An 11,340-nucleotide genomic window follows, 5' to 3' on the forward strand; every position below is an offset into this window, starting at 1 on the left:
GGGGCCGCTGCTTCGGAATCTCCGGCTCGAGTTTCTTATGCTCGTGGGGCGGAGATTGGGGACATTCGGCCTGGCGCCGTTATTCGTCCCGGCCGGGTGGCGTGTTTCAGGAATACTTTGGAAAAAGGGGCGGCGGAGAAAATTAGGAGGGAGTTCCATATCCCCGACGATTATGGGATTAGAGTCCCCTCCTTTGTAGAAGGGGTGTGTGAGGGTACCACGGAGGAAGAGGTAGCTTTCTACGTGGAAGCTTTCCGGGCGGGGGTTAGGTTTCCGCTCTTAGACATTATAATAGAGGCCCTCGAGTTTTACCAAGTGGCTCCTTCCCAACTGGCGCCTAATAGTTGGCGCACACTCCTGGCCTTTGTGGCCAAAGCGGGTCTTCATAAGGTTCAGCCCACCCTTCCGCTGCTCCGGGCCTGCGTTGCCCTCAGTCCGTTGGTGAAGGGGGAGGACAGCTGGCTTTATCTGACCCAGCGTCGTCAGGTGAAGATTGCAGCGAACTTGCCTTCGTCCATCAAGAAGCGGAAGGAGGAGTATGTGTTTGTTACCCCTCCATCGGACGCTGGCTGGGATTTTCCTCGTTCTTGGAGGCGCTCCGTTGAGTGGCGGAGGAAGTCCCTTCCCGACGAGTCTGACTACAGCAAGTTTGACTTGGGGAAGCTCGCCTCTGGGGAGGCTATTGACGTCTCCGAGTTTAGGTGGGAGAGGAGCCTGAAGAAGTTTGGCTTGGTGGGAGCTGTGGAGAGGAGGGTCCGTTGCACGGGCGAGGGAACGGGGGAGAGTTCAGCCAGCTATCGTGGTGAGCCCCTCCCCTCTTCCTCTCTCTTTTTTTTTTTTTTTTTTGGTTTTCCTTTGCTTTGAGCGATTGTTATTTTCTTGTTTTTGGCAGGAGAGATGTCTTCTTCTGGTGACGTTGGTAAGGGGAAGGAGGTTGCGGCGGTGACAAGGGGCTTGTCGAGACGTAAGAAAATTCCTTCTGACTTTATGGCCGCGGCCAGGATGGGTCGGTCGCAAGCGAGGCTCGCAACATCTATACCTTCCAGCCCCTCTGGTCGAGCGGTTGGAGAGAAGGGGCCGGTCAGTTCCTCACCCCCGGGGTCTGAGCATCCTGCCAAGAGGGTCGCCGGCCGCGTGGCGTGTCCTTCAATCTTTGCGGAGGACGTGCCAAGTCGGATGGAGGGGGCGGTAATGACCAAGCTTCTTCTGGAGCGGGCGGAGCTTCCCCCGCAGAGTTTCCAGGTGCGAGGGGAACTGTTTAAGCCTGGCTGGAGGATTGGTGTTGAGGACAGCGTTCTTGCGAATCCCCGGGTTGGGGTGGAGCTAGGGGTGACAACTGCCCTTCCTTGTGACGAGGCTGAGCTGAAGGGCTACGATCGTAGGGCCCTGGGGGCTCAGTATTTTCAATCAACTTCCTGCGTAAGTAACGGGTGGCCGGTTTTCTGATGGTATTTTTCTCTCCTCGCTGTTTTCGAGATTGCATGTTGGAAGTTTTCTGATAACTTGCCTTTTGCAGTCCCAAAGTTATGCCAGGAGGATGGTGCAGTGCCTTCTTGAGGATGAGGCTGAGATAAGTGCTGCGGGGGAGCTAAACCGGCAGTTATGCGAGGAATTGGACAGAGCCCGGGCGGAGAGAGCGACCTTTGATGACACTGTTGCTCAACTCCGGGAAGATCTCCGGGTAAATGTGGAGGGGAGGAGCCGTGCGTCGGACAAATTGGTGCTGGCTCGGCGAACTCATGCCCGGGAATTGGAGAAGGCACGGGAGGAATGGCGCGACTCTGTGGAGTTTTTTAAGGCTGCGGCTACGTTCAGCGTGGATATTGAGATTGATGCGTTTACTGAATGCCGGGGCGCGTTCAAGAGGTCGATCCTTCCTTCCCTCTCGATAAACTGATGCATGAGTCTGAGGTTGATCCTTTGCCGGTACCGGCGGAAGTGGTGGAGCCGGTAGGAGAGGAGGTGGCCACCCCGGTGGATCGCGTAGTTGCCGAGACTTCCGAGGGGGCCCAGTGATGTTGTGAATGCCTCGGGGGGCTTGCTCTTTTCTTTTAATGTTCCTGGTTATTTGGTCTGTAATAACTTTTGAACTACCTATTTTTTTGTTTGGTATGTAACCGTATTGACATCTCTGCATATATACGATGCGCCGCGAGGTTTTCGAGTTCTTGCTGTTGGTCCTCAGGCTTTTGCGAATTTTGTTGGTGAGGGTATTCTTAGTGCACCCCGTAGGGCGTCTGTTTATGGGAGGACTATCTTCCCCTCGAATGATCAGTTCGGGGTTAATGGGTCCCGCCTGCCCTTAAAGGGGGAGGTCTTTTTTTTTTCATGGGGAGCGTTTTAGGGTATTCTCGGGGGGATCGGCCCCGATGTTACCTCTGTCTCACTCCCTGTTTTCTTTCGGGTCCCTCATTTATCGTGGGCCGGAAAGTGGAGATGTACGCTGCTTTTGTAGAAGTGCTTTTCCATTAATTTGTTGACAACAATACATCTTTGCTTCTAGAACACAAAAAAAGGAAACCAAAACACTTGTCATATTTTTAAAAGAAAGACACGGAACTTACCCTGTCGTTTTACTGATAGAACTTTCGGAGGTTGTCCATGCTCCAACTGCGAGGGACCGGGGTCCCATCGAGGCGTTCTAGTTGGTAGGCCCCGGGTCGAAGTGCTCGAACGACTTTGTACGGTCCTTCCCATTTGCGTGCGAGCTTACCCGTGTTGCGGGGGTCTGATACCTCCGCACGCCGTAGCACCAGATCTCCGGGTTTTACCGAACGCTTTTTTACCCGGGCGTTGTAGTATCGTGCCACCTTTTGCTGGTAGGAGGCGGTTCGGAAGAGGGCTTGCTCTCTTTTCTCGAGCACGAGATCGAGGTTGTTCCGGAGGAGTTCGGAATTTCCCTGCTCGTCGTAATTCGCGGTGCGAAAGCTGGGGAGGCCAATTTCTAGCGGAATGACCGCTTCGGTCCCAAAGGTTAAGCTAAAAGGGGATTCTCCAGTTGCGGTCCGTGGTGTTGTTCGATAGGCCCAGAGGACGCTAGGGAGTGCGTCCAGCCAGTTTTTTCCGGCTTCTCCCAATCTCTTCTTGAGACTTTGTAGCAAAATCCTGTTGGTTACCTCGACATGCCCGTTGGCCTGCGGGTGTGCTACGGAGGCGAAACGGTGTTCGATGCTTAGGCTATCACAGAATCTGCCAAATTCGGCGCTTGCGAACTGGGGACCGTTGTCTGTTACAAGGGTCTTTGGAATGCCGAAACGGCAAACGACGTCGTGATAGAAGAACTTCTCCGTCGCTTTGGAATTGGGTTTCACCACGGCTTTGACCTCAACCCACTTGGTGAAGTAGTCGATGGCGACGTATAACATTGTATGCCCCCCGGGGGCCTTGGGGAATGGTCCGAGTAGATCCATGCCCCACATGGCGAAAGGCAGGGATCCTGCTATCGCGGTGTACGGTGTAGCCGGTTGGTGGGGGGTGGTTGCGTACCTTTGGCATGGGCTGCATTTTTTGACGAATTCCTTGGCGTCCCTAAGGACCGTGGGCCAGAAGTAGCCGTGCCTTACGATTTTCTGGGCTAGGGTCCTGCCGCCTCCATGGTCTCCGCAGATCCCTTCATGTACTTCTCGTAGCGCGTAGTCTGATTCGGAGGGTACCAGGCATCGGAGGTACGGCCATGTGTATGACCGTTTGTAGAGCCTGGGCCCGTGGACCACGTAATGGGCGGCTCTTGCGGTTAGGCGCCGGGCTTCCAGCTTATCTGCGGGTAGTATACCGTCTTTCAGGTATCGTATGATGGGGTCCATCCAGTTTGGCCCCGGTGGAATCTCCAGAACTTGTATCTCGTCGATGCTGGGGTGGGGCAGGATTTCTGTGAGCACGGTGCCGAAGTCATGGGTCTCTTCGGCGGCCATTCTTGATAATGCATCCGCTCGGTTGTTCATGTCTCGCGGCACCTGGAGGATCTCTACCTCTCCCATCCCCTGCAGTTTCTCTTTTACCTTGTGGAGGTATTTTTTCATTCTGAAGCCCTTGGCTTCGTATATTCCGTTTACTTGGTTAACGACAAGCTGTGAGTCGCTATAGACTTTCAACTTGCCCGCGCCGAGCTCCGCGGCTAGACTTAGTCCTGCTAGTAAGGCTTCGTATTCGGCCTCGTTATTTGAGGCTTTGAAATCCAACCTGAGGGCATATTCCAGTGTGAACTCTTCTGGGCCGTGGAGGACCACTCCCGCTCCGTGTCCTTTATTGCCGGCGGAGCCGTCAACGTGCAGGATCCAAGGGGTCTCGCTGTTCTGTTCCGAGGAGTCCTGCATCCCGTCGTCGCAAACCGTGTGCGCAGTGGGGCCCCCGCCGCTCCCCATTGTTGCTGGTTCTTCGGCCGGGGCCGTGAATTCCACTATAAAGTCAGCGAGGGCTTGAGATTTGATAGCCGGCCTTGGGCGGACTTGTATGTCGAACTCGCCCAGCTCGACGGCCCAACTTACCATCCTACCCGAGGTCTCTGGTTTTTGGAGAATCTTCCTGAGGGGCTAGTCGGTTAGCAGGACTATGGGGTGGGCCTGGAAGTAGGGGCGGAGCTTTCGAGCGGCACTGACGACTGCGAGGGCGAATTTCTCTATGTTCGAGTATCGGATTTCTGCACCGTGGAGAGTCTTGCTCACGTAGTACACAGGGTGTTCCTTTTTGTCGCTTTGTTTGGCCAACACCGTACTTACTGCCGTGGGGCTGACGGCCAGATATAAAAATAGCTCTTCCCCCGGCTCGGGTTTGGCGAGTACGGGCGGTGTCTGGAGGTATTGCTTCAGAGAGTCGAAGGCCTCTTGGCAGGCCGGGGTCCATTCGAATTCCCGTATGTTTTTTAATTGTTTGAAGAAGGGTTGGCACTTCTCTGCTGATTTGGGCATGAATCGGTCGAGGGCCGTGATCCGTCCTGCGAGCCTCTGTACTTCTACTGCTGTCGTCGGGGGTTCCATGTCTAGGATGGCCTGGATTTTTTCTGGGTTGGCCTCGATTCCTCTTTGGCTGACCATGAACCCCAAGAACTTTCCGGAAGTTACCCCAAAGGCGCATTTCGCAAGGTTCAGCTTCATTCGGGCTCGTCGTAAGGTGTCGAAAGTTTCCTGAAGGTCGGAGATGTGTCTGGCGGATTCCAGGCTTTTTACCAGCATATCGTCGACATACACCTCTACGCTCCTTCCAATTTGCGTTTGGAATAGCTTATTCACGAGCCGCTGGTAGGTGGCGCCTGCGTTTTTTAGCCCGAAGGGCATGACAGTGTAGCAGTAGACGCCCTGATCGGTGATAAACGCTGTTTTCGGGATGTCTGGCTCGTGCATTTTGACCTGATTGTAGCCTGAGAACGCGTCTAAGAAGGTGAGAAGTTCGTGTCCGGAGGTGGCGTCGATGAGTTGGTCTATGCGCGGGAGGGGATAGGGGTCTTTTGGGCAGGCCCGGTTGAGGTCGGTGAAGTCTATACAGGCCCGCCATCCTCCGCCAGCTTTCTTGACCATCACGACGTTTGACAGCCACTCGGGATACCGGATTTCCCTGACGAATCCGGCTTGTAGCAGTTTTTCCACTTCGGCCTTTATGTGAGTTTGGCGCTCTACTGCGAAGTTCCTCTTTTTCTGCCGGACGGGTTTAAGGGCGGGGTTCACATTCAACTTGTGGACGGCCATTTCCTTGGGTATCCCGGGCATGTCCTTGGCGGACCATGCGAACATGTCTTTGTTTATTCTGAGGAAGTTGATCATCTGGTCTCGCAGGGGACCTGTTAACATGGAACTTATCCGGACTTGTCTCTCCGGCTGATCTTTGGTCAGGGGGATGGAGTCTAGCTCCTCGGCGGGCTCTCCTCTGATTGCGCGAGCCCGCTGCCGAGGGTCTTCACTGCCGATTGTGAAGTTTTCGGCTGGGGCGTTGGTTCCTCTCAGGCTTGCCGCGTAGCACTGGCGTGCTATCATATGCTGTCCCCTGACCTCTCCTACTCCGTCCGGAGTGGGGAATTTCATCTTGAGATGGGGGGTGGAGACTACGGCTCCCAAGTCTCTGAGAGCAGGGCGCCCAATAATGGCGCTGTAGGTGAACGGTATGTCTACGACCAGGAAGGTGGTCAGGATGGTTTTCTGCAAGGGGTACGCCCCGAAAGTCACGGGCAAGTCGATCTTGCCGTCTACCTGTACGGATGCCCCGGAGAAACCGTAGATGGAGTATTCCGCGGGTCCCAGCCTTTCCCTGCCCAGTTTCATTTCTTCGAAAGTTTCGAGGTGTAGCACATTGACGGAGCTTCCTGTGTCCACCAAGATTTTTCCTATATCGAAGTTGGCGACGACTAGCCTGATGACCAGTGCATCGTCATGCGGGACTTGTAGCCCGTCGAGGTCTGTTGGAAAAAGTGATGATCTGGTTTTCATGGGGCGGATTTGTTCGGGCCTTCTTGGAAGGTATATCCATGGAGAATACCCGTTCCGCGTATGCCCGCCGACCGGCTGTTGTCGGCCCTCCCGCCGCGGGCCCGCCTGCCATGATATTGATTTTTCCTATGATGGTAGGCGGTTGCTCGCGAGCCTGTGGCTGTTCGGGGGGCTCGCCTTTTCGGGGGCGCTGGTGGCGGCTCGTGTCGTGTCTGCTGCGGGATCGGCGTCGGCTTCGTGAGTGATGCCTACTGGGGGATCGGTGTCGGCTTATGGACCGGCGGCGGTTTGGTGACCGATGCCTACCTCTGGGTTCGTCGAGCGGGCGCTGGGCCTCGCATGGGCTTTTGTCGGGACTCCTGAGGTACTGGTTTAGGTGTCCTTCTTCGGCCAGCCTTTCCAGCTGGAGGCGGAGGTGGAAGCAGTGGTCAGTTTCGTGGCCGTGGTCCCCGTGGAATTCGCAGAATTTCCTGGCGGACCTCTTCTTTGGATCTGTGGCCATTTTCTTGGGGGGGGTCAGGAGACCCTGATCCCTAATAGCTGATAGAACGTGGGAGAGGGGGAACTTTAGCGGGGCAGTTCCCAGCCTTTCGAAGACGGGGACAGGGTTACGGCCCGTCTGTCTTTCATCGGTTCGTGGCCTTATGGCCCTTCGGCCGTCGCTTTTTCTCTCGTCGGGGCCGGGCCGATTCTGTTCTCGAGCGCAGGCTTCTTCTGCTCGGACGAACTTATCAGCCTTTGATTCAAGCTCCTGTAGGTCCCGCGGGGGCTTGAGGGTGAGGTGCAGCTTAAGATTCGGATCGGTGGTGGCATGCTTTAGTGTGGCGACCGCTATCTGGACGTCCATGTTGGAGAGTTGGGCCAATTCGGCGTTGAACTTCAACATGAAGTCTCTTAGGGTCTCGTTTCAACCTTGGCGGAGGGCTAGGAGGGCGTCCGCAGGATCATGGCGGAGGCGGTTGTTGGCGAACCTTGTGCTGAACTTTCGCCCGAATTCGTGGAAGGATGCGATGGAGTCGGGCTCCAATCTCATGTACCAGTCGTTGGCGGTTTTTCTTAGTAGGGATGCAAAGGCTCTGCACATGAATCCATCCGACGCGCCTCGAAGCGTCATTACTCTCTTGAATGTCTGGAGGAACTCGAGGGGGTCCGTGCTCCCGTCATATAGACCGAAGCGGGAGAGGTCTATGTCTGCTTCTGCGGGGGTCTTTAAGACCTCTGAGGTGAACGGGGATGCCGTTTCCCTTTCCCACTCATCGAGGATGCCGTGGGCGTAGGGTTTTTTCATTTCTAGTTTTACCTCTCGGATTTGCCTTTGCAGGTCCGCTATTGGATCCAAGCTGGGCGGTTGTGCCGAGGTTGCAACTTCTTCTGCCCGAGCCAAGGGCGGTTCCCGGAGACGGGTATCTTGGACAGGGGGGGCGCGGCTGTTAGTAACCTGTCTCCCGCTGCCTCGCTGGTGTCCCCCGGCTGCGTGGGGCAAGGGGCTATTTGTTGATGGGGACGGCGTTCTGCGAGTCGGCGCTCGCTTTCACCGGGGATGTCGTTCCCCTGACTGTTCCTCGTTGCCTTCGTCGTAGGCTTCTGTCCGGTCCTGTGTCGTCCAGGGCCTTTCCGAAGCCGGAAGAGGCAAACGCTGGAGTAGTTCGTTGCGAAGTTCGTTGAACATCTCCATGGTGGGGACCATCTGTGGCGTGCTAGAGGAGGGTCGGGGTCGGTCCGAAGGCGGTGAGTTTCGCTCTTGGGAGCTTGAGGAGCTGGCTTGTGCGCGCTGGGCCTGACTCCTGGTTATTACCCCTGTTTCTGGCTGTTGGGTGTGGTTTCTCATCGCCATAAGGCGTTCAGTTACTCGACGAGTCCCACGGATGGCGCCAATATGATAGCGTCTGGATCCGGGTCTGCGATCGCGCGGTCGGTAGAGGGCCTCCGCGGGGTCTGCAATCACAAACAAAAGGGGGTCAGGGGGGTCCGGGGTGGGTCCCGGACGACCACTTCGACACCCAAGTCAGATCCTTCGACCAGTCAATATAAAGAACAGCTAGAAAGGGAGGGGGTTTTGATCAGGGTTACCAGGGCCGGTGCGCGGGGACATTTCTGGGTGCATAAATGAGTGAGTCGGAGGGGACTAGCAGGGAGGGCAGGATGGGATTCCTGGCCTCCTCTGTTGTTGCCTCGCCTCTTTTTCCGGTATTGCGGGGTGGAGGATGGGTGAATTCCCTGCTTTCAGGGGCAAAAATAAAAAAGGTCCCTCTCTTCTTCCTTTCCCTCCCCTTTTAAAGGGAGGTGTGCGGCCCTTTTCATCATTATGGAGGGAAAAACTTCCTTTGCAGGATTGGGCCGTCCCTCTGCCTCGCCGGCGCGCGTGGCTTTGGCGGCCATTTCCTTCCCTAATTTGTGATGATGAGGCCTGGGTGGTGAGAGGGCGACATGTGTCATGAATGTGTGGTCTTTGCCGTTTTCCAACACCCTTCTTCATGATGGTTGGGCTCTGCTCGTGCATGGATGACACGTGGCGATATCTGGGAGCGTAGCCGTATTTGTGCCCCATCAACAATCGGTTTTGGCACGCATCCACATGCAGACCGCTGGCCAAAGTGGTTGGGAGACTCATCCGCACCCCAACAATTTCTTTTGCTACCCCACTTTGGATGTTCAATAGAAATGAGATTAAGTTACTGAGATACTGGCACATTAAAAGAAGAAAGTGAAATGGACCCTTTCTCCTCGTAGCACTATCAAGTTCAACTTTGATGGTGCTAATTTGGACAACACGATCGGGATAATGGACTAGAATGAGATGGAAGCATAGTTTCAAAACTCCCCTGCATCATCATGGACTCCTCCGAGTCGACTCTTTTTTTTTTTACCTTAGCCATATTCTTGTCCAAACGTACGTGTTTTGCACTTCAAAGTCATTTAAAACTCCTTTGACACAACAAGATTTTGACCACATCAACTAAGTGCATAGTTGTGTCAACCGAGTACTCGACCACATCATGCCGAGTTGAATAGGATTTGCTTTGGCCGCATTTCGAATCACTGGGTGGAAGCTGGGCCCCTCCTTACCTGCTTACATCTATTAAAGACTATTTGTGGAAAGGGCCTCGTCGAACGTAATCTCTTGAGGTGAAGCACCTCTCCCCTGGGCCGTGGAGATTAGCTACAAGAATAAATGAGATTTTTTATTTGTACTGTTCTTATTCCTTGGCCTTTACTCACATCCTCCGAAGAGCAAACAAGATTGTTGAGCGTCTCGCTAAGGGTGATATAAGGAGAGAATCATTTTATGTGAAACAATCTATGCTACGGGAAAATTGTTTTTTGTTTTTCTGTTTTTAATCTTCTTTTAATGGTTAAAAAATATTTTGGGCATATCAAGAATAGATTTTATTATTTCTTAATTTGGAATGTATTGTCTAGGGTACATTTGATAACGTTCAATAGAATAAACCACAGGAAATGAAAGAATTTTATGGAGAAACTGAGAAAGTAATCGCGAAAGAAATTTTGAAATCAAGTATCAGAAGATTTGGCCCGAGAAGTGGCAAATTCAATGTTGTAGTATCTTTTGCATATTTTAAGAGTTTCATAATGAACAATGGAAAAAAAATGAAGCTGGTACACCAACAGTTATGATCACAAAAATGCATCAATTTGCAAATGAATTCAACTTACAGGCAGCGAGCTCTAGTTGAGTCTGATAAATAAAATCCAGGGCAGCAGAGATTTCTTGCTCGAATTGATGAAATGGCCCGGCCGTGAAATTCATCTTCCGGATCTTACAGACGCCCTCTCCCAATTCCATCATTGCTCCTCGGTGGTTCTAGAAATGTTCAAATTCAAAAATCAAAACCCTAAACCTCTACTCTCAATAAAAGACAGAAAAATTTGAAGTTTCCAAGCTCCTACCCAACTGATTACTCCTCCATGGTTCTAAAAAGACTCAAAACCAACATCAAAGCCCTAACCCTTATCTTAATAAAAGAACGATAGAAAGCAGGGATTCCAAGCACAAAAGAAAAAAAAAATTAAAACCAAATATCCCTAACCCTAATAGAGACAATAAAGAAATTATGTTAGAATTAGTTTTCCTAATTTCGATTGTCTTCTTTATTTAAGTTATTTCCATATTAGAGTAGGGTTTCCTTATTTCCTTTTTTCTATTCTGCTGATTTCTGTTTTCATAGTTTGTTTTTCCTAATTTCTATATAATGTAGATGCCTTATGGCTTTTGAACAAGGAATAATCAAATTTAGTGCAATTAGCATATTGGAGGCCGAGTTTCCTCAAATTAACTAATTGGAGGCCTGAGTTTCCTCGAATTAACTCATTATTTCGCTTCTGATAGAAGGGTGTTCTATCAAATTAGGGGTTTTCAAGACCCTAAGTGAGTCAACGAGTTCTATTATTGTTCAAGATCAAAACCCTAACCCTAATCTCGAGAGAAAGCATGTAAGAGTTCGGGAGTCCAAAAACCTACCTGATTAAAGAGATGATGTAATCCGACCGCGCACTGTAAAATCCCGTGAATTAGGGTTCGCCTCGGCTCTTCCGCTCTGTTCCAAAGAGCTTCGAGGAAATCATGGCATTTGTAAAAATCTCTACTGTTGAAGAGCGAGACTGCTCGATCAAATCTGCAATCTTCATCGGAGGATTCTTCAAAGAAATAGTCGCTCGAATTACGATACCGGAGAAGGAATCTGAATGATGTTTGATTGGAGTTTACGAAATTTTGAGATCGAAAAGGGAAGGTCGAGGAAATGGGGAAGAGAGAGAAGGATCGAGAGAGATAAGAGGGAGGTTGGAGAGGAATTAAAAGGAAAGGGAGAGTCGTGAAACAATACATTAAAGAGGGAAAATGTTGTCTGCAACTTGGGCCATTTTTCGTGTGGGGGGTGGTGGTGGTCTAGATTTCGAAACTCTCTTG

At 52.1% G+C, this 11,340-nt stretch overlaps 1 protein-coding gene across 2 annotated transcripts in view; it reads right to left on the minus strand.

Moving 5' to 3' along the window:
• Positions 1-11,340, minus strand: part of LOC143863524 (uncharacterized) — a 46,248-nt gene extending 34,908 nt beyond the window's left edge. The window contains exons 1-2 of one of the 2 annotated variants that reach the window (XM_077374209.1): positions 10,894-11,338; positions 10,089-10,236 (exon numbers count right to left, since the gene is read on the minus strand). In XM_077374209.1, coding sequence (XP_077230324.1) covers positions 10,089-10,236; positions 10,894-11,259 — 514 coding nt within the window. In that variant the 5' untranslated portion in view covers positions 11,260-11,338. Of the gene's footprint in view, positions 1-10,088; positions 10,237-10,893 lie in introns of both variants that reach the window. The other variant, XM_077374208.1, reaches the window with a different exon arrangement.

This window comes from Tasmannia lanceolata, unplaced genomic scaffold, assembly GCF_043159265.1.
Source record: "Tasmannia lanceolata isolate RefF3 unplaced genomic scaffold, GAP_Taslan_0.1 ptg000044l, whole genome shotgun sequence".
In the NCBI taxonomy this organism is placed as follows: Eukaryota; Viridiplantae; Streptophyta; class Magnoliopsida; order Canellales; family Winteraceae; genus Tasmannia; species Tasmannia lanceolata.